Source organism: Saccopteryx leptura, chromosome 1 (assembly GCF_036850995.1).
Source record: "Saccopteryx leptura isolate mSacLep1 chromosome 1, mSacLep1_pri_phased_curated, whole genome shotgun sequence".
Classification (NCBI taxonomy): Eukaryota; Metazoa; Chordata; class Mammalia; order Chiroptera; family Emballonuridae; genus Saccopteryx; species Saccopteryx leptura.
This window is the reverse complement of record NC_089503.1, coordinates 346,370,938-346,394,022: the sequence shown is the minus strand read 5'-3', so window position 1 is coordinate 346,394,022 and position 23,085 is coordinate 346,370,938. Positions and strand designations below refer to the sequence as shown.

Here is a 23,085-nt window from a genome sequence, read left to right as displayed (position 1 = left end):
AATGATTTAAAAAGCCCAAATCCACTGCTTTCCATTCTTCTTCAAGACAATTAAATGACAGCTAACATTTATCCCTACCAGAATTAAGAAATAATTATGTAATGTATTTTGCCAAGGTTCAACTTAAAGACTTTATTTTTCTACATCAGTGTTATACTGATATTTTTTTTAATGTAGTATCTAAAAATTTTGGTTACATTTTTGTACCATACCAGTCCTTGGAAAATACTACATTCTTTCAATTTTTAAAAAAAATGGACAATAATTTTTAAACAATTGAAATGGTATTTATGTTGGTTTTTAAGGTATAAAATAAGTAACTGTACCATAAACAAATAAATAACTGCTTTCCTTTTCCATAGCAGTACATATAGCAATACATTCTCCTAAGTCATATAATTATCATTTACAATAGACAACTTAATTTTACTAAATGCACAAAAATAATAGAATACAAGGCACAATCATTAAATGGAATTCTTTAGGGTGTATACTGACATACCAGCATGATAAGGATACCGTAAAAAGTGCAGAAAAAACACAATGTGCAATGAGACCACTGTATAAAACATGATTGCATAAAAAGTGATTTGGCCTATTTTAACCTTTAATAATTGAAAATAACAAATCTTCCCCTTAAAATTAAACTATAAAGTATGACATTTTAAAATTATTTGTATTCTATCACTATCTAAAAAATCCTGAAAAAAAGAATTTATACCTGGGTAATAGTATATAAGTATGTGTTTGTATATATATTTAATTATACCCATTTATCAATATATACACATACACACACAGACACATTTCTTTGTAAGTCATTTTAGCCTATTAGATATGTCTAAAGTTTAGAAATGACATTAATCCAGATCAATAAGTAAACATCAAATCCCATACCTTTCCTGTATTTTCCTTGAATCCTTTAACCACTTAAACACTTTATCTAAAACATCTCTGTCAAAGGACCCACCAGTGCATTACTTTCCACTATTAGTTCCAAAAAAAAGATACATCTCAGCATAACTCTTTAATAAGTTGCTCTTTAGAATATATACCTTTCCACCACTGAAAAGTGTATGCTGTCCTGACAGTCAAAAACAGGCTTTCTACTGCACTGATTCTCAGTCTTTGGCACAATAAACAGAGATCAAGTGATTGATATAAGAATCAAGGTCTGAAAAATTAGACAGTCAAATGTTTTCCAATGTGGATATGTTTCCTTTCCATCAGTACATTTTCTCTTACGTTTGGCAGAAATGGAATACAGCAAAGCCTTCTCTAGGTTCTTTGTAAATGAACATTATATAATTAAAACTAAACTCTTCAGGGTATCAAATTGCAGGAATTTTCTATTTATCTTTAAAAGGAAACATTTCTTAATTTACTGCTGTTCTGGTATCATGTCTTCCTAGGGGACATAACTTCTCTATCATAGAAATGTACCTGGCTTGGTCAAAAATAATTCATTTTAACATGAAATGCTCTATCACTAGGAATATTATGCTCCTTAAAAATGTAGCAGAACCATCTTTTTCAGAAATAAACTAGAAATTCATTATAGGTCCTAATTTCTTTTTTTTCAAACAGTGAATGAAATGAATGTTGAAATGCATAACCTATCTAAGGGTAATAAATAGCAAACATTTAAAATATATATGTATATATTTATATATATATTCATTTAAAGAAGAAGTGTCTTGTAAGTTTGTTTCCTTTTTTTGCAAATCAAATCATAACATTCCCTAATCCATCACAGCAGCAAGGAAGCAGAAGAGCCTTACTTAGTTCTACGTATTCCTTAACTGTACTTGCTTTATGATTCTGAAGTAAAATAGTTTGGTACAAGTTACCAACCAATTAAATTAGCTTTTGCTTTTTCAGTCAACTTTCGGACTCGTCCTCTGCTAGAAGTTCCAAAAGTCAAAGAGGTGTCTTCAAACAACAGCTGCCTTTGCTCCTCCTCGGAATCATCCTCATTATAGAAAGCTGTCCTTCGACCTTGGTTTCTAGTTCTCATGTGGGGTTCAGAGCCTTTAAGTTCCTCAAACTCTTCTTCCTTATCCATAGGATCATCTGTCTTTTTTCGGTTACTTCTCCTTAGCATTTTAACACTTGTAGGAACTATGAGATCTGAGTCTAGTTTTTGGGTCATCTTCCTTTTGGGTTTTCTGCCTCCACGACTCTTTTTCTGTAACAAATCCTCTTTTACAGCATTAGTTTCAGGAATAAAATTGCATGTTGAAGAAGGAACTACTTCATCTCTGATAGGATGCATATTATCTTGCTCTGCATTTTCTGGCTTCGCATACTGAAGCCTTTTGGGTTTTCTACCCCTTTTCTTGTGTATAAGTTCACCACTATTAGTATTAATTTCTACCTTAGGTTTCCTTCCAGGTCCCCTCTTTGCAAGTTTAGGCGGCTGCCCTCCATGGCCATTTACTTGAATGCTTCCTGGTACAAGAGCATTATTCTTACAATCTGTTAAAATGGAACAACAGCACACTTAATATATGGAATTGCATTGCTTTTTTATTTAACCCTCAAACTAATCAGTAAGACCACTGCTATACTTATATATAACATAATCCTAGTGATTTTTTTTACTAACATAAGAAAAAGGACCGACAAAAGGCTAACAGGTTAATGATATTAGGCATACCTCAATTTATTGTACTTCACTTCATTGAGCTTCGCAGATATTGCTTTTAAAACAAAACAAAACAAAAAAACTGAAGGTCTGCATCAAGAAAGTCTATCAGCACCATTTTTCCAACAGGCTCAGATGATGGTGAGCATTTTTTTAAGCAACAAAGTACTTTTAAATTAAGGTATTTACAGTATTTTCTTTAGACATAATGCTATTGCACACTTAATAGACTACAGCATATTATAAACACAACTTATATCCACTGGGGAACCAAAATATTCATGTGATTTGCTTTATTGCCATATTAGCTTTGTTGAGTTGATCTGGAACCAAACCTGTAGTATCTCCAAAGTATGACTATATTTGTGCTACCAGTACCATGATTAAAATCCCACAGTAACAAACTCCATGATAAGGGTCATCATGCTTTTTAAATATTTTTAAGTGAGAGAAAGAAAGATAGAAAAGGAGAGAGATAAGAAATATCAACTCGTTGTGGCACTTTTATTGTTCACTGATTGCTTTCCTACAGGTTCCCTGACCGGGAGGAGAAGGAGGGCTCAAGCCAGCAACCTCAGGGCTTCAAAGCTGGGTCCTCAGTGTCCTAGGTCAGTGGTCGGCAAACTCATTAGTCAACAGAGCCAAATATCAATAGTACAACGATTGAAATTTCTTTTGAGAACTAAATTATTTTTTCTTTTGATAGAGACAGAGGGAAGAGAGAGAGAGGGACAGAGAGAGACAGGCAGGCAGAAAGGGAGATGAGAAGCATCAATTTTTCCTTGCAACACCTTAGTTGTTCATTGATTGCTTTCCCTTATGTGCCTTGACCATGGGGCTACAGCAGACCGAGTAACCCCTTGCTCAAGCCAGCGACCTTAGGTTCAAGCTGGTGAGCTTTGCTCAAACCAGATAAGCCTGCACTCAAGCTGGTGAGCTCGAGGTCTTGAACCTGGGTCCTTCGCATCCGAGTCTGATGCTCTATCCACTGCACCACTGTCTGGTCAGGTGAGAGAAAAATTTTTGAACTTAAACTATATATATAGGTAGGTACATTCCTTATCGAGGTAGCGCCTGCATGTGGTATTTTGTGGAAGAGCCACACTCAAGGGGCCAAAGAGCCGCATGTGGATCGTGAGCCGCAGTTTGCTAACGAAGGTCCTAGGTCAATGCTATCTATATTCATTGAGCAACCGCCTGGTCAGACCCATCATGCTTTATTAAAAAAAAAAAAAAGATAATTGAGGAAATCAAATTTTAAATATGTAGTATCTGAAGATCATGATGAACTGCTTTTGTGTGGTGTGAAAAAAAAATTCTATTACCCTTTCTGATGAAGAAAAAAAGATGACACACATGTACTACTACTAACTTTTTTGTGCCAAAATTCTGAAGTTTTTTGTTTGGTTGTGGTATGTGATCTGCAATCCAGTATTTTAAAGGAAATTGATAAAAAGATGGAAACTGCTTTTAAAAAGAATGCTTCTTCATAATGGTATTTTTTGCCATGGGTTCATATTTATGAGTTATACTTCATAAATATGAAGAAAAAGACCCAGCAACAGAGGGAGAAGCCAAAGCCCTAATTTCCTGACCCCAAAAGTACAAATGTTTTTCTTTAGTGTTTTTCTATAATGGGGGATGCATGGGCATGGGAGAAATGTACATGTATATATGTGTGTATAAAGTAGTTAAGCACTTTCTAACAAACAGTTAACACTTAACCTGCCTGAGAATTCTGTGTATTTTTTCATTTATTTTCTGTTAAGACTGACAAAGGTTCTAAATATCCAAGTCCACATACCCACTAGAAAAGTTCTACAGATTCCGTTCAAGGATTCCTGGAACTCCCTGAAATGGTCCAAATTTTGTGTGGATATGCCTATGTGCATTTTCTAGCAAAAAGACTACAGGTTTCATCCATTCCACAAAGTAATATATAACCTAAAATGGTTAAGAACTAATGCAGCTCTCTTAAAAAGGAATTCAAGGACTTAAATAAAAAAACCACTGACCTGGACCTGCGCTGCCCTGGTATTTGCTAACCATATGGCTATGGATACTTAAACTGTACCTATGCAACTGATGAACTAAATTTTTAATGAAATTTAAATGTAAAAACATAAGCAGTATACTTTTTGATTAACTTTAAATAATTTGAGTAATGATTACATTTTGAAATGGTAATATTTTGGGTATGATAAAATATATTATTAAAATGAGTAATTTCACCTTGTTCATTGTTACTAACAGAGAGATCACTTCTAGACAATTTAGAATTACATATCTGGATTATATTTTTACTGGACAGCACTGCTCTTGATTCTAGTAATTTTGTATCAATATTATATAAGTCACCATTAATGAGTCACTTAATAGCTAATTGTGTTTCTATACTGGTACTCTTATGTATTTGTAATATTAGAAAATTATAAATCAAATTGACTATTGGATTTCCTCTACGCATTGTAATGCTAGTACCAATTCATTATATACATTTAATTTCTCTAGGATTCAGGAGTGACAAAAGTAAGGCTAATATATTATTTAATACTTTTAATTAAGTTCAGAAAAGAAGAAAATGTTTAAAACACTGATACACAAAGTCACTTGCTTATTTCTTGAAATACTTATTGTCTACTATATGGAGGTGATTTAAAAATGAATAAACATAAAATTTTGCTTCTTCTAGAGAGACATATAAAAAAAGAATTCTATCAACAGTTTAAGTGCCAAAGGCGGCAAGAACATTGAAGATGAAATGGTTTAGATACAACTGGAAGTCATGATTCAAAATGCGTATTGTTGAGGGATCTGCTGCCAACAAGCTATAATAGTTTGAATATATCAGAGTGTATTTATAACACTGACTTTCACTTTTCAAACATAATGCTTTACAACGAAAATCTGCAGATGAAAGAAACTGGATGAATAACTGTAAAAGGCCAAAAGTTGTATACTAGAATATAGGCTCTCGCTGTAGACAACCTTGATGAATTATTTAGTGAAGGTTGATGTGTGTTGAATTTTATCATGTAGTAAGAACTAATTTTTCTAAACAACTGAAGACTACCCTGGTCTGGTAGCTCAATTGGTTAGAGCATCATCCCAACATGCTAAAGTTGCAGGTTCGAACCCAGGTCAGGGAACAAGTAAGAGTCAACCCATGAATGCATAAATAAGTGGAATAACAAATTAATGTTACTGTCTCCCTCTCCCTCTCTAAAAATTAATTTAAAAATTTTTTAAAAAGCAAAAACTGGCATACAGGTTAACTAAATCTAATTTAAACTTCTTTGATATAATTTTTAGGTTTTTGTCATAATGAAGTAAAAACTCATTTATACCCTTAAAAATCTTTGATTCTATAATTTGTTTTCATTTCCACATAAAGTTTCTTGGCCTTCCAAAATTTAATAATAGTTTGCTTTTTGACACAAAGCTGCAAATCAATTGTCTCACTAAATTTATCAACTAATGCAGAATGTGACTTAAATGAACAAACTAAACAGCTGATATATGTGCTAACTCCAACGATAGCATCATTTTTAAGAAAGACCTACTGTATCTTGAAAATACAAATAACACCTTACCTTGCTCAATGACAGTTGATGACTTTGAAAAAGAGGATGTCTTTGAGAGTACAGATGATTTCATTTTACGTTTGACTGGCTTTTCCTTATCCAAGTTTTCCTTTGCAGAATTATTCCTAGTGCCATGACTAAAATTGGATTGACCAGGACTTGAAAGAGTATTCAAGGTTTTGGAATGTTTCACAGAATTCTCTAGAACTAAAACAAACACACAAAGAAACATTAAAAACTAAGAGTTATTTAACCTAAAAACAAGCAAGAAGCCTGGGATTATTGCTAACTATAATTGCTTGAATTGGCCAAAAGAACAAAACCTGGGAGATGTGTAAAGCTTCTTTAGGAAATCTTTTAAAATGGGAAAAAGGCAAAAACAAACTCTTAATTTTAGACCTTTTAGAAACTGTCCAGTCACTTCAAGATTATGAAGGCCAACTCTTGGCAAACTGCTAGCAAGTCTGGATACTAGGACTCAAATATTGGTAGTTTGGGTCAGAGTTACCATTTTTAAAGCATTATACACTGACATTCCCTAACCTCATTTTTCTTTTTCTTGTTAAAAACAGTTTTTTATAAGAAAAACCAACAGAGTCTGCTAGAATTTACTAAAATCTAGTATATTTCATTTGGCAAAATAGAAGCTTAAATTAAAAATAAAAATCATTCTACATATTTCAATTTAGAAACTGTAACCGGTTCTTACTTGTTTTCCCCGGCACTGCAGATGTATTAGCTTTCGATATAAAAGTCTTTGCTGCTGAGGAAGTAGATGGTTGCTCAGCAGTAACTGGATCTACAACCACTCGGTTACTTCTGGTTCGAACTACAGAACTGGATTCTGTTTTACCGTTTATCTGAGCAGCATTATGCCTAGGTGGTATTAATCGTGTAGGTGTTGAGAATGGAGAGGTAGAGATATCTGACTTAAGTTGGGGTTTTATGATCCTTTTTTTCCTTTCAGGGCTGTAAATAAAATAGTATCATTAGTTATTCTTATAGCTCTATGATAATGAATAAAACAGTTTTACAAATACTACTGGATTCAAAATTTGCTATTATGAAATATGTTAAAATATGAGATTTGTAGTGGATTTCATATGGAATATTTAGTGAAGGATCGCCATAATACTATAGTTATACATGACAGAAAGCATGATGCCATCACTATCCTAAAAATGCTGTTTTACTGTATAGATTTAGCAGTTTGAATTTAAGCACTTACACTAGTATAGCTTTAGTTAAAAGATTAAAAATCCTCCACATCATAGGAACTCGCATGTCAAATATATCATTCTGCAATATAGGGAATAGTAAAGGACGTATTAAAAAACACCGAGTTCTATCATTTAGATGACAGTTATAGATCAGCTGATACTATTTAAAAGAAATCAAATACCTTGATGCAACACTACTGGAAAGAGAGCTGCTTCTGTTTCTTTTCTTCCTCCTTTTGGTTACTGTATTTCTTTTATGGAAACGAAGAGCAGATTTATAATCTGATAAAACTGAACTGATGTGTTCTTCAAAGAAAGCAGACAGGCGCAAACTCATGCTGTAAATCTATGATAAGAAAAAACTGTTTAAACATTTCTCAAAAGAAAATGCCTATTCCGTAAATATTAACGTATAGTTTATCTTCCTCGCCCATAGTTTTTAGAACTTAAACTTTGCTTTTTCCCAATCTCTTTTAATGAAGAGTAAAATTGGAGCATTTTTACAATTACTTTTGTATTTAGACTGGGCAATTTCCAAGCATTGAGATTCTTAAAGAAAAGCCCTGGTATAAATCCAGGGAGCTCATATAGACAAAACTTCTGTAAACTGTCCTAGTGAAAGTATTCCTGAGGGTTTGAACCAATTTTCCATTGCTGCCTAGAACTAGCCATGTATTCTCGCTCATTTCATTTGCACATCTGACCCTTTTGTGATGTCTTGTCTGGCCAAACACAGGTCAATTCAATTTTTACTCAGAGTTGCAAAAGTTAAGCCCACATAGCTCTAATATATACCAAGACAATATGTACATCTCGTATCTATTCAAGAAAAGTAATCTCTAAACATCAGTGATATCAGTGTTATTTCACAAAAGGAACAAAGAAGAAGTAAATTCCTTCTTCCACTAGGATACCATTAAAATGTAAAAAGTCAATCAATTTTGCTCTAAGTTTTAAATAAAAATGAAACTTTCTAATAATTTCATTTAGCTTAAACATAAAAGAAAACAATTTAAATGTATACCCTTGATCTTTTGCTCGGTGTATATGCTTTAGAATTACTAAAAATAAGCCTGACATCTTTACATAACTCCATTGGTGACTCATAATTCCCGGCCTCTAATGTTTCTCTAACGGTAGCAAAATCCATTGGAGTGTCAATGATGTCTCTGTAGTCCTAAGAGAGGAAAAATAGGTGGTATTATTATCATTACTACTGTAGGTGTTATGTGGCAGCACAGGGATTCACATATAATTTCTGTGATGAACAGAATTCCTAGAACTATTAACAATCATTCTTTTTTTTTTCATCAAGGCTCCCTTTTCTCTAATAATTTTTTTCATGCCTTCTCCCTTATCTTGTATTCAATAAAGGATGTTTCTCATTCAAGCACCTAGTAAGTCTGCCTTTTTTCTCCCCTTGTGGAAGAGTTAAATGGTGGAGTTGTGTTGAAATATAGGTACTTAACTATTGAAAAAAATCTCAGCTCTATAACTACAAGTTTTATGTAAAAAAACCCAAGCTTGATGCTACCTATAAATTCTAAAGGCTGTTTATTCACTGAAATATAATCATAAGCTACTACAGGTCAGGCCTGAACCATCTTTAAATATGATCAAATGTTTTCTCATAAACAGGATTAATGCCACTTACAAATAGAAAGTTTTATTTCTTCCTTAACAATCTGCATACCTTTAACTTCCTTTCTTGTCTTATTCCACTAGCTAAAATTTGCAGTACTACTATATATAGAATAGCAGTAAAAATGAACATGATTGCCTTATTACCAATCTTAGAGGGAAAACATTCATTTTTTTCATGATTAAGCATGAAGTTGGCTGTAGGTTATACATGTATAATAAATGTTTCTTTATCAAGTTGTGGAAATTCATTTTTACTTCCAGTTTTCTGTCTATTTGGCACCCATTCATCACAGGGCCAATTATATTAACTATTATTTTCTTATTTTCTGTATTACTGATGCTCTGGCGTGTGTGTGTGTGTGTGTGTGTGTGTGTGTGTGTGTGTGTGTGTGTGTGTGTTGGGGGGAGGGGCTTAGAGACCATAGAAGACACTGCCCTTCCCAGGGTTAGCCAATTCTTAGAGAAAGCAAAGGGCTGCGCTGGGAACATGTTTTTATACGGAAAATAACCACTTCAGTTATCTAACTCTTTATGTCCTACTGGGATTACTCCAAGTAGCCAATCCTATACTGTCTACGCTGCCCTGCTTTGTCTCTCTCCTAGAAACCCCAAGAAAGTGTTTGGCCTGGCCTAGCGTGCGGAGGACCCGGGTTCGATTCCCGGCCAGGGCACATAGGAGAAGCACCCATTTGCTTCTCCACCCCTCCGCCGCGCTTTCCTCTCTGTCTCTCTCTTCCCCTCCTGCAGCCAAGGCTCCATTGGAGCAAAGATGGCCCGGGCGCTGGGGATGGCTCTGTGGCCTCTGCCTCAGGCGCTAAAGTGGCTCTGGTTGCAACATGGTGCCGCCCAGGATGGGCAGATTATCGCCCCCTGGTGGACAGAGCATCGCCCCATGGTGGACGTGCTGGGTGGATCCCGGTCAGGCGCATGCGGGAGTCTGTCTGACTGTCTCTCACCGTTTCCAGCTTCAGAAAAATGAGAAAAAAAAAAAGAAAAAAAAAAAAAAAGAAAGTGTTTGGCCTAAGTGTGTCCCTTGCTCCTACATTCTGCCACCTGATCAAAACACGGTGATTTCTTATGGTGCTAAGTGGCATTCATTGGGTGATCCGCTCCCTAGAACCTGAGAGTGTAATAAACTTCTTTCCAAGTTTTGTTCTTGTGTGTGTGTGTGTGTGTGTGTGTGTGTGTGTGTGTGTGTGTGTATTTTTCTGAAGTTGGAAACAGGGAGACAGTCAGACAGACTCCTGCATGCGCCCAACTGGGATCCACCAGGTATACCCACCAGGGGGCGATGGCTCAACCCATCTGGGGCATTGCTCTGTTGCAAACACAGCCATTCTAGCGCCTGAGGCAGAGGCCATAGAGCCATCCTCAGCGCCTGGGCCAACTTTGCTTCAATGGAGCCTTGGCTGTGGGAGGGGAAGAGAGAGACAGAGAGGAAGGAGAGGGGGAGGGGTGGAGAAGCAGATGGGTGCTTCTCCTGTGTGCCCTGGCCGGGAATCAAACCCGGGACTCCTGCACGCCAGGCCGACGCTCTACCACTGAGCCAACCGGCCAGGGCCCAAGCTTTGTTCTTATTTTCTCCTGTCACCATGCTGACTTTACCATACTATTTTATCCAACATGTACATATATTTGAGACAATTCACTTTGTCAAATACTTTTTCCACATTGATAAGATCATGTGACTTTCCTCCTTTAATATGAATTACATTGATTGATTATTGAATACTGAACCAGTTTTCAACCCTGGGAAAAAACCCACTTGGTCATGGTATAAAATAGTTTTTACATTATTGCTTAATTCTAATTTGCTGATATTTTATTAAGATTTATAAATTTTTTCTTTTATACTGTTTTTGTCTAGTTATGGTTATCAGCGTAACAGTGGCTTCATAAATTGAAGTGTTCTTGCCTTGGCCAGTTGGCTCAGTGGATAGAGCATTGGCCCAGTGCCAATGTCCCAGGTTTGATCCTGGGTCAGGGCACACATGAGAAGAGACCATTTGCTTCTCCTCCCCTCCCTCTCTCCCTACTCTCCCTATTTCCATCTCACAGCCAGTGGATTGACTGGCTGGAGTGACGGCCGTGGGCGCTGAGAATTACTCAGTTGGGCCGAGCGTCAGCCTCAGGCGCTGAAGATAGCTCAGTTATTGAAGCATCAGTCCAAGATGGGGCTGCTAGATGGATCCCAGTTGGGTCATGTGGGAATCTGTCTATCTCCCCCCTCCTCTTACAAAATAAAATATAATAAACAAATAAATTGAAGGGTTCTCTTCACCACCTGTGGAAGAGATTGTGTAAAATTTGTTTTGTTTTGGGTTTTTTGAGAGAGAGAGGGAGAGACAGGGAGACAAGAAAGGAATATGGGAAACATCAGCTCATAGTTTCTTCACTTTAGTTGTTCACTGATTGCTTCTCATACATTCCTTGACCTGGGGACTCCAGCCAAGCCACTTATCCCTTGCTAAAGCCAGTGACATCAGGCTTCAAGCCAGAGACCTTTGGGCTCAAGCTGGATGAGCCTGCACTCAAGCTGGTGACCTTGGAGTTTAGAACCTGGGACCACCCTATTCCAGGTCAATGCTCTATTCACTGCACCACCTCTAATCAGGCTTATGTTAAACCTTTAAATGTTTGGTAGAAGTCTCCAGTGAAGATACCTGGATTTAAGAGATTTCTTTTTTGAAAGCTGTCATTGCAAATTAAATTTCCTTACTAGTTACAGAGCTATTCAAATGATCCATTCAGTCAGATGAATTATGGCAGTTTGTACTTTGAAAACTGGACCATTCCATCTAGAATGTTAAATTTATGTGTGGAGTTGTTTGTAGTGTTCCTTTCTTATCCTTTTGATGTCTGCAGGGTCTGTAGTGATATCCCCTACTGCATTCCTGGTATTACTAATTTGTGTCTTTTCTCTTTTTAGTTTCTAAATCTTAAGAGTTTTGTCAATTTTGATGTTTTCAAAGTACCAGTTTCTGGTTTTATGAAATTTCTTTATTCTTCTGTTTTCAGTTTCATGGATTTCTGCTATTAATATTTCCTTTCTTCTGCTCCCTTTTGGTTAATTTTATCCTTCTTTTTCTAGGTTCTTGAGGGAAGAGCTTGGATTATTGATTTGATACTTTCTTCTTCTGATGGACTATTTAGTGTTATATATTTCCCTGCATTGCTTTAATTGTGTCCTATAAATTTTGATATATTGTTATTCATTTTCATTAAAGTCAATGTATTTTTCTATTTCATATAAATCTTTGAACCATGAATTATTTAGAAGTATACTGTGCTTAGAGATTTTATTACTTTTCTTGCTGATTTCTTGTTTGACTACACTATGATTGAAAGACACTGTATGATTTCAATTATATCTGTCATTTTATTATTTGATTTGTTGTTTTTTACTTTTTTCCAATCCTGTGGGTCACCTGAACAAATTTTAGAATTCCATTTGATTTCTCTATAATGTTCATGAGTCTCTCTATATATATTGTATAAGAGATTGTTCCCAAATATTTTATTAATATGTACATAATTATCAAAATATATCAGTGTCAACATTATACCAGTTTAAGTGTATAGAAACCTCACCTATCCTTATTTTTTAAAATCATATCTGATTCTTTCCTCTGTTCTTTTCAGTGAGCTTTTATCTTACTTACTGTTTTATAGTTCTACTTTCCTTTCATCTCATTTTTTTTGAGACTTCCGTGGTACGAGTCTAAACTAAATCTCAAACTGGATCTTTTTAAAATTTTGTGTTTTAGTGGGCCTACTCTGACCCCACACTTTGGGCTAAAAGGGGGCACTACCTTGTTACTCACAGGTTGGGATGGAAGTCCAGGTTTTATTCAGCCTCCACTTGATGATTGAGGATTGAGGGGGTAGCTCCTTGAAACTGCTAGAAGGGATAGGGAGTTCAAGCTCCTTACCAGGCTTCCAATGATACGGGGCAGGGTGGAAGGGAGTACCTTTGTTACTGCATGAGCTCCAATGACACTATGGGTGGCCTTGTTATCACTGATCAGTAAGTGCAAGTCCTGACTCTCCACTGGGATTCCGGCTGATACCACCCAGTGAGGTAGGGCAGTGTTACCTCATTACTGCCAACTGCGGGTAGAAGTCTCTAGGCTGGTATTTGGGAAGCATGGAGATAGATGGCTTTCCACTGGCCTTTCCAAGCGGTAAAGGGGTAAGGCCACAGTTTTTTTCTATGGTATTGATTGAAATAAAGCAGCTACTATCTGTCAGTTTTTTGTGTTGCTAGGCTGCCCCTTTCCTAGTCCACTGGTTAGGAAGAGCAGGCTTTTCTGGTGGTATATATGGCATTTCTAGATTGTCAGTTTCTCCAGTATACAGAGTTGAATATATAAGGCAAAAAGCATGCACTACTTAGCCTGTCTCTCTTCTTTCTACCTTTTGGTCTTCCACTAATAAGGAATTTAATTTCTGTAAATGGCCAAGTTATTTATACCAAATTTGGTACATGAGATAGACTAGTACACTGTTTTTACTAAAATCAAAATATTAGTAAAAGGTACTAAGACTTAATTTATTGTGTGACTTTATAAAGTAATTCTGAAGTCACTTATAGGTGAGACATTTCAAAATTTATTTTGCTCTATATATCAAACAGATCATGAGAACATGTATGAAATACGAAATAAACTAAACCATAAAAAATCACAATTTAAAAAGCAAACTGTCATGAATAAGATACTAAGCAAAACAGGTAAAGAAAATATTTTCAAAATACTTACTGGATATTCAAGGAGATCTACTGGCTGGCGGAAAGGCTCAGAATCTTCACATTGAAATATGAGATTTAACAGTTCTTGACATTGTTTCTTCCATGCTTGAATATCATAAGACTGAGCTCTGTTACGTAATCTTCTTCTAGGCTGATGGTCCTAAAATAGAAATGTTCAAAATATTAATAAAAGAACACAAATTCTGTATTTTTAATGTAGTCTTAGAATAATTAGGTAATATACAGTAACTATATAATAGAAAATATCATTCACTTAGTTCTAAAAACTATGCATTTTGTGTGGGAACTTATTTGGAAGTAAAAATCTGTCTTTAAAAACAAAACAAGTGCCTGACTTGTGGTGGCGCAGTGGATAAAGCGTCGACCTGGAACGCTGAGGTCGCCGGTTCGAAACCCTGGGCTTGCTCAGTCAAGGCACATATGGGAGTTGATGCTTCCTGCTCCTCCCCCTCCTCTCTCTCCCCCCTTCTCTAAAATGAATAAATAAAATCTTTAAAAAAAAAAAAAAGTGCTCCAGATACCTTTTAATTCACATCAAGTAGTTCTGCTACAACAAAAAATGCATTACCTTCCTTTTACGAGTAGAAGTTCCTGGCACATCAGCATCTTTCTCTTCTTCCTTTGAAGCAAGAATTTATCAAATTTATTAAACATTCTAAATCTCATTATTACAGCAAACCCTTTGACAACATAGGTTTAAACTGCACTGATTCACTTAATACACAGATTTTTTTCAATACATACATACAATACTGCAACTGTATATTCTTTTATGATTGCCTGAACATTTTTCTTTTCTCTAGTTTACTTTATTGTAAGAATACAGTGAGTAATACATATAACATAGATAATATTTGTTAACAGACTATGTTATCAGTAAGGCTTTTCTGGTCAACAGTAGGCTGTTAGTAATTAAATTTTGGGGGAGTTCAAGTTACACTCTGATTTTGGGGTGCTCAAGGGATCACCATCCTTAACCCCAAAACTGATCAAGTGTCAGCTGTACTCTATAGTTGTCTATATACCAAATTTCTCCTTTAAACTTTAGCAAATCTAAAAAGTTCCTCCTACTCCTACCTTTAAAATTTTTTCTTTATAATCATGAAAAACAAATGGAACCATTTTTAAATTTTCATTAACAGCATTTATCGGAAAACTAAGTGTATGTTTCCTTTTTTATACAGAGTAAGACTAGACCAATGTAATAATTATAATAAAATATTAAATACCTCAGAGTCAGACAAAACTTTCTTCTTCATTGAATTGTAGAGTGGAATTAAGTTATAGCAAGTCTGATCCCTAAATAACAAGGAAATGTTAGCACATGAGATATTCATGATAGTTTTCCTTTAAATCTGTTACTAGAGCCCGGTTTTAAAATAAAACCTAAAGCTGGAGGCTTCTCTCATAAGTTGATGCCACCTCTGACCATGCCCCTCCACCTTACATGGAGCCTCTTCTCTAGCCTACTTCATTATACCAAACCCAATTCAATTTTGACCTACCTACAGGTTTTGCTTAGGTCATTGCTGTGCCTGGGATGCCTTGTTTCATTACTCAGTATACAAGGGGAAACTTATGTATCTATCTTCCAATTCCTTCTTTCTTTCATTCTTAAGTCCCTAAAATTTTGCCCTTAGTTATCTCTTGACATTATAACTCTCAGCCCTGATAATGTTTATTTCTGCAGTATACAGATAACACATAAAATTAAACTAAAAACTTTGTAGATAGTATTACAAGCTATTTTTACCAGGTTTTATAAAGAGACCTCTGAGGATAACAAACTCTTGATTATCAGTTTTACTGAAAAGAAGCAAAAGCATTACAACAATAGCCCCTAAACATCTTGCAAGGCAATAGATTCTTTAGAGAATAAGGTAGAGAAAGGGCGTAAAGTTTATCTTACTAATTTTCTCTAGTTTTTATGTTGTAATTACCTGCATTCCATAACAAAAAAATAAACTAATGCCAAGGAAAGGGACCCTAATATTATGTTGTGTAAGAGAATAAAGCTGGAGAGGTTCAAAAAAGCCTCAGTAATTCCTTCATGTAAAAACAACACTGATAGCAGCTGAATATTTAAATTATGAAATACATTGTGTCTTCTTAACAAGAAATAATTATCTAATATAAAGAACCTTAATATGATTCATTCCTCCAGCTTCAATTTAGAAGGCTCAATTCATTCTATGATTACAAAAAATCCATAAGACAAGGAAATAAAAGTGCAGCTGCCTTAAAAACATTAGTTATGGGAATCAATGAATGAGGAAGTAAATGTGACTTTAAAGAAGAATCATCTTCCAAGTTAAATTTACTCTCCTGCAGGACTCCTTAAATACTTGTTTATAAACTTGATAGAGGCACTATATAATGTTAAAATGAAAGATTCTCAAATCAAATAGCAGATGTTCATTTACTATGAAAATCAAACAAGTTAATCTCTAAAAGACTCAGTTTCCTTAACTATAAATTACAAATAATCTCTCCCACATGTAAGATTATTTGGCTTAGAAGAACAGTTTTAGTAAAACATTACATGTTCAATAAATGCTTATTATTATCATCGTCCAACAACTGGATTTAGAAAAGGATATCTGTTTGCTTATGTAAACTGTAGAACATAACTCTTAAGAGTCTATAATTAATATTAGCCAATGAACTAAATACTACTTTGACAGACATTATATGCTTCATATTCTGAATGGAGCTATGTATATAGCACAGCACTTCATATTGTGTATATAAAAATGATTGTCTTTTACATTTGACATGTTACAATACTGTCATTAATTATTACAATTATAATTTAGTGTGGGAAAACAACTCACTTTATAAAATGTAGAAGAAGATCAGTCACAAACTTAGCAGATTTTACAATAGGGCTTCCAGGTTCATTAAATGTTCGTGTATTATGCTCTATATATCGAACTTCCCACATTAGGGAAGAAACCCTCCTTTAAACAAAGCACAGAAGTATTAACTTCATTATATTTAGAAATACAGGCACAAAATTTAAAACCAAGATATTGTGACTTTTCAAATTAGTCTTAAATCAAGTAAAAAACTCATACCGTAAAACTTTATTTTCAAAAAATTATAACCTTTTGTGTAAGGGAAGAAAAGTGAGGCAACATTATGGATCTGCACAGAATGTCTGGATTAGACCATAAACAGGTGCTTCTCAGGGAGAGAGACAGTGTATAGGGAGAATAGCAGAAGAGAAATAAAGTTTTTACTTTTAACTTTACATATTCCTGTCAGACAGTATCATTTTTGACAATAAGCATATCTGTTATTTATGTAAAAAGGAAGCAATTTTAATCTAATTATATTACTGGTAATTAAATGGCATGTAAAAATGACAAGCTGACAGCCTGCCTATGAGATATAAAAATATAAAACCATGGTAACTATGTTAGTTTACCAGAAAGGTAAGTAAATAAAAATTATTTTTTAATACTCAATTACCAATATTAGAATAAATGTTGGTGTTGTAAAAGAAAAATCCAAAGACGATTTCTAAAATATTATCCAGTATGTGGTCCTACTTAAAATGAAGAAAGAAACACTCATAAAATCTTATTGATGCATAAATAAGAATACAATTATATAAAATAATAAAAATTGGTAATTCTGGGTACAGAAATACTTCTGTGCATTTAAAATAATATTCATAAGGCTCATTCTAATAATAGAACCACAAGCATCTTCAGGATACCCTATAGAAAACTGCAGGTAAAATAAGACATTAAATTAACAGCAGGGCAAACTGACAGTTGAATAAAAGGCTAAAAAAAGTAGTAGCAAAGAGGAAAACCAGAAACTGTTAAGAAGTCTGAAGCCAATCAGTAAAGGAGAAGCAAAAAAGCTTGAAACAGTGAAACAGCACTTGGAAGCACCATTGTATAAAATAAGAACATAACCTGGGTTTGTAACCATTATCAGAGAAGTATGCAGTTCCTAATTTATGTAAGAATTGTATCCCAAAAGATTTTTCTTAAATTGGTTATGAAACTAGGCTAAGGTCAAAAATCTTATTGCTGTAATGTACCTTAGCAATTATCATATCATATTCAGCAGTATTTCTATGGAAAAGTATATTTACAACAACAGTGGGAGATGTCATAACTTTATCTTTCTAGCTGAAGTCCAAAAACTGTGGTGTAAGAATAATCCTTTCTGTTACCCTCCATGTATTTTTCCATCCCTGAAGCACTAGATATAACTCCCAAGGTTTAGAAGGACAGGGGTCTAGGAGAAAGAAGGATCGAGTTAATAATTTCCTCTCCATTTATTCTGTTAAAACTTCTGACAGAGTTGAAAAAGATTTAAAGAAGTGTGCTGCAAGGGTAAAATAGCTGGGAGCATAGTATCAGTGATTTCCTCCTCTATGCTTCTGACAAATATCAATGAAGCAACAGCAGAACCACCTAACAAGACCAGAAAAATTGTCAGGACCCCCAGTCTAATATCTTAGTTTTCTTATTCTGGTGGTTCTTAATGAGGGGTGATTCTGGCCATTTGGCAATATCTGGAAACGTTTTTGGTTTTAGAACTAGGGCTGCTTTTGGCACCTAAAGGATAGAGGACAGCCCCAAATGCCAGTAATGATTTTACTGAGAAACCCTACTCTTATCAGTAAGGAATAAAGTGTTTTCAGGGCCCTGATAGCAAAGAACCAAATCAGATTTATACTTAAAATAGCAAAAAGAATGGAAGGCACTAATTTTATTTAGAAAAATATGAATATAAAATGTGAATAAGAACTTTCCTAAGTTCAATAAATTAAAATGTAAAGAACTACAGTAATATAAAATTGAACATACAAAGTTTTAATGCCATGTTATGTGAATTAAAATGTTACCCTGTTTAGCAAAAGTCATTAAAAAAAGAAGAAATGTTCAAATATAATTTCATTATGTAAAAACTAGACTTAAACTCACTTTTTGACAAGATATTTTAAGGAATAAACCTATAAAGCCTGTCTGAGATTAGAACTTAATAGTTATTGAAATTGTTAACTAGAGAAATTGTTAACTAGAAGATGATGATGCATATAAATTAAAATTGTATCTTAAAAAAATTCTAGGTATATATCAAACTGACCTATAACTATGAAAAATATCCTGTTTTCCTAATTTCATTTCATAAGCATTCATAAACTGAATATAGGAAAAACAATTTTTATATTGTTCTATAAAAAATAAAAAATATTTCAATTTGATATCCTGAAGAAAATGAAATACTTTGGCTTGCTTTATAAAATACAGTAAGAAGATAGCGAGCAGCAGCCTGTTTTAGCCATTAGGAAAATCTGTATCTAGGAATCGTATTCTAAGGGTAGTCCACAAGACCAGTGCCAGCAACAATGCTAGTAACTTTTTAGAAATGCAGTCTCAGGTATTATGCTAAACCTATGCAACCAGATTCTGCATTTTAACAAAATCCCCAGGTGATTTTTATGTACATAAAAGTTTAATAAATACTACTGTAGGAGATAAATAAATGGGTGAAAGGATAATTTAGCTTTCTGTTGGTAGTGGTCACAGCAAACAGTTCTAACCTGTAAAACCTGTTTTCCAGTCTCTGTTTAATTGTACTTAAGTCTGTCGGATATGCCACGACAGTGCAGTACATGGGATAGGCTTGCAGATCCACAGGGGCTACAAATGGTGAAGCAATATCTAAAACAAATGAGACAAATATGTTTATAATTTTTGTATTGCTTAAAATCCTTCATTGACAATTCTTGAATTAAGACTTAAGTTTCGATCCACATAACCATTAGTCTTCCATTGTCTTTTCATAGAAAACAGTTTGGCTAACCTAGTAAAAGTCTCGTTTTTTATTATGTATACATTTACACTGCAAAATTCTAGAAATATTTGTTATTCATAGACTGCTTAGAAGAAAAAATATAATACATATCTGACTTAAGAATATAAACATGCCTCTGATTAAAACCTGGCCATGCCTGACTCGATGTTTTTGACAGTAATTCTATCAGTAACACTATAATACATTGCATTCAAATGTTGAAACCTTTGACTTTCTCTAAGCTTATCACGTAAAACTGTGAAATATTAGGCAAGCAGAAAAAACAGATCCAGAAGTCTTTGACTCAGTTACTGACCCAATGGCACATAATAAACTGATAAAAATCTAGTAACTAAAGTCACTCTTCGTTTTCTTTTTTTTCACTCATTTACACAGTATGACAACTTCATATCCTAAAATATTACTATAATTTTTTTTTTTTTTTTTTGGTGAGTGGAGGGGAGATATGACTCCCACATGTGCCCCATCTGGGGCCAATGCTCAAATCAACCGAGCTATCCTCAGCACCTGGGACCAATGCTCAAACCAGTAGAGCCAATGGCTGCGAGAGGAGAAGAGATAAGGGGGAGAAAGAAAGAGAAGCAGATGGTCCTGTTTCATGTGTGCCCTGATTGGGGACTGAACCGGGATGTCCGTACACCAGGCCAACAGTCTCTCCACTGAGCCAACCAGCCAGGACCAATAATTACTTAAGATATACTGCTCACAAAAATTAGAGGATATTTCAAAATGAATATGAAGTGGTATGATATCCCCTAATTTTTGTGAGCTGTGTATATTTATGAGACACATTTTATGAAGTGTTAGTATTTTATAAAATACTTTAGAAGAAAGTATTGTCCAATATGTGTCTCCTGTGTCTTTAGCTCTTCCTATTCATGTACATGGCTCCCTGGACTCTTTAAAACTGTTTCCTTACTGAAAGAGGTGGTTGCTACGAGGCATCACACTAGTTTAGAGGTACTTCGGATAAACTGTGATCATTGTTTTTCTCTAAATGAGGCAAAGCAAGTCATACACCATTTCTCTCCTCCCCTTACAAATATTCTCTTATACTGTATATGTATTCAAGGCTAGGGAAAAATTCAGCTTTCAGCCATTCTCTCCCAATTTACATCATACCAGCTTGAACATATAAAAGGTTTTGAAATTGGATTCTGGAGGAAGCAGATTGTTCAGAAGCACCCCTGGCATTGCTGGGAGCCCTCATTCTAAATTCAACTAGAGCAACCCTATTTATAACTGTTTTAGATACCTGACTCCAATGGAAGAACTAATTTTTTTAAATTCCACTTAGAAATGTTTGAAAGCCACTGACTTAATGATATTACGAAAGAATATTTTGTTTGAATTATAATACATATTTTTCCTCCCTTTTGGCTTCTGCCAGCTTTTTCTGGACAGATATGCTACTATTATCATTTACCTAGTGTCATCAACTGGTTTATTCCTGCAACAATTCTTTCACATTCTTCATCCCTGGGACTGGAACCCCATTCTCCATCAAGCGGTTTATATATCAATGATCTGCATTCGACATCAGTTAAAGGAACACTGGTACCTAATTCTTCAGGAAATACAGCTGAAATAGAAAGAAATGCATATTTTGTGAAAATATGTAGTAATTTCCTAATATTTAGGTGATCTTTAGAAAGTAGAGTAGATGTCATAAAAGTAAATTATAATTTTATAAAGATTTGGTAAGTATATTCTTTATTTTCATTAAAGAAAAGTATGTTTCAAGGGTCAATGAAACAAATTATTTTCAAAACATCATAATTACTTAAAATTATAAAAACAATTCTCATATTTTTTTACCTTACCAAAACTTGCTTTCACCAGTTACAGAAGTAGAGTATTTCTATAAAATGATATAAGTATAAATGGTTTCTAATCATTTCATAATTTAATGTCCATATACTTTGTTAAAACATACACAAGGTACCACTTTTGAACTAAAGTGGTATTTTCTATAATACTTCAAACGTCTAAATTTTTTAAAACAAAGGAACAGAGAGAATTATGAATACTGATGGGTGATACTTATGCTTACTGCTCTTAAATGATGAAGGTATGCTTTCTGTATGCATGCCTGAATCTTTGTGAGAATCTTTAACTGAATCTTTACAAGAATGAATCGTTAGGGGTTAGTGATGACATAAATCTACAAATCTGCCAAGTAACTTTTTCTTTAAACTAGACTTACAGTGTAAAAAAAAAAAAAAAAAAAAGCCAAGTTGTTTTTTGTTGTTTTGTTTTGTTTTTGTGGTGTTGACAGGGACAGAGAGAGAGGAACAGATAGATAGGTATAGAAAGAATGGAAAGAGATGAGAAGCAGCAATTCTTTGTTGCGGCATCTTAGTTGTTCATTGATTGCTTTCTCATATATGCCTTGACCGTGGGGCTACAAGAGAGCGAGTGACCCCTTGCTCAAGCCAGCGACCCTGCACTCAAGCTGGCGACCTCGAAGCTTCATACCTGGGACCTCTGGGTCCCAGTCCAAAGCTCTATGCACTGTACCACTGCCTGGTCAGGCGCCACTAATTTTTTTTTAAGATTTTATTTGATTTTTAGGGGAAAAGAAAGGAGGGTGGAGACAGGGAGAGAGAAAGAAGGGGGAGAAGGGAAGAAGCAGAAAGCACCAACTCATAGTAGTTGCTTCCTGTATGTGCCTTGACTGGGCAAGCCCAGGGGTTCGAACAAACTGGCAACCTCAGTGCTCTAGGTCAATGCTTTACCCACTGCTTCACCACAAGTCAGGCAACATGCTACTGTGTATTTGTGTACAAAATTTTCCTCCTCATAAAATGCAATTAAACTTAATGGATGCATTATATATATGTATCCAAATAGATAATAGAAACAAAGTTCAACCCCTCCACATACAGATAGATATATTTAGGTAGGAAACAAATAGTAATTTAATGCCACAAATTCATTTCAAGAAATATGCCAGACATCACAAAAAATTACCTTCATTTCTCTCATATTCATAATAGTGACATATGACTTCAAACTTAAACTTTTAAACAAGAAAAATAAAAACAGAATATAAGCCATGTAATGTGGTTTTAAATTGAATAAGATACTTTAAAGGTTTAAATAGCTCTATTCTAGCAGTGAGATGAAAATACTCTATTGATATTAAAATTTGCTTTTACTTTTCCACTGATTTGAAAAAGAGATAGAAAGGCAGAGGAAGAAAGAGGGAGATTTAAGAGATAAAAAGAGACAGAGAGAGAGAGAGAAGAGAAGCATCAACTCGTTCCACTTATTTCCATTTAATTATGCACTCACTGGCTGATTCTTGTATGTGCCCTACCCAGGATCCAACCCACAACCTGGAATTAATTTTTTAAAGTGATAATATCTAGA

General features: G+C 34.6%; 1 protein-coding gene across 2 annotated transcripts in view; it reads right to left on the bottom strand.

Moving 5' to 3' along the window:
• Window positions 1–313: 313 nt before the first annotated feature.
• The window catches only part of PHIP (pleckstrin homology domain interacting protein), a 168,684-nt gene continuing 145,912 nt past the window's right edge, over window positions 314–23,085 (bottom strand). For both annotated transcript variants that reach the window (XM_066358978.1, XM_066358977.1), the window contains exons 30-40: window positions 21,137–21,292; window positions 19,436–19,556; window positions 16,701–16,826; window positions 15,096–15,165; window positions 14,435–14,485; window positions 13,856–14,005; window positions 8,476–8,628; window positions 7,634–7,797; window positions 6,941–7,200; window positions 6,241–6,438; window positions 314–2,478 (exon numbers count right to left, since the gene is read on the bottom strand). In XM_066358978.1, the coding sequence (XP_066215075.1) occupies window positions 1,847–2,478; window positions 6,241–6,438; window positions 6,941–7,200; window positions 7,634–7,797; window positions 8,476–8,628; window positions 13,856–14,005; window positions 14,435–14,485; window positions 15,096–15,165; window positions 16,701–16,826; window positions 19,436–19,556; window positions 21,137–21,292 (2,081 nt within the window). In that variant the 3' untranslated portion in view covers window positions 314–1,846. The remainder of the gene's footprint in view (window positions 2,479–6,240; window positions 6,439–6,940; window positions 7,201–7,633; window positions 7,798–8,475; window positions 8,629–13,855; window positions 14,006–14,434; window positions 14,486–15,095; window positions 15,166–16,700; window positions 16,827–19,435; window positions 19,557–21,136; window positions 21,293–23,085) is intronic.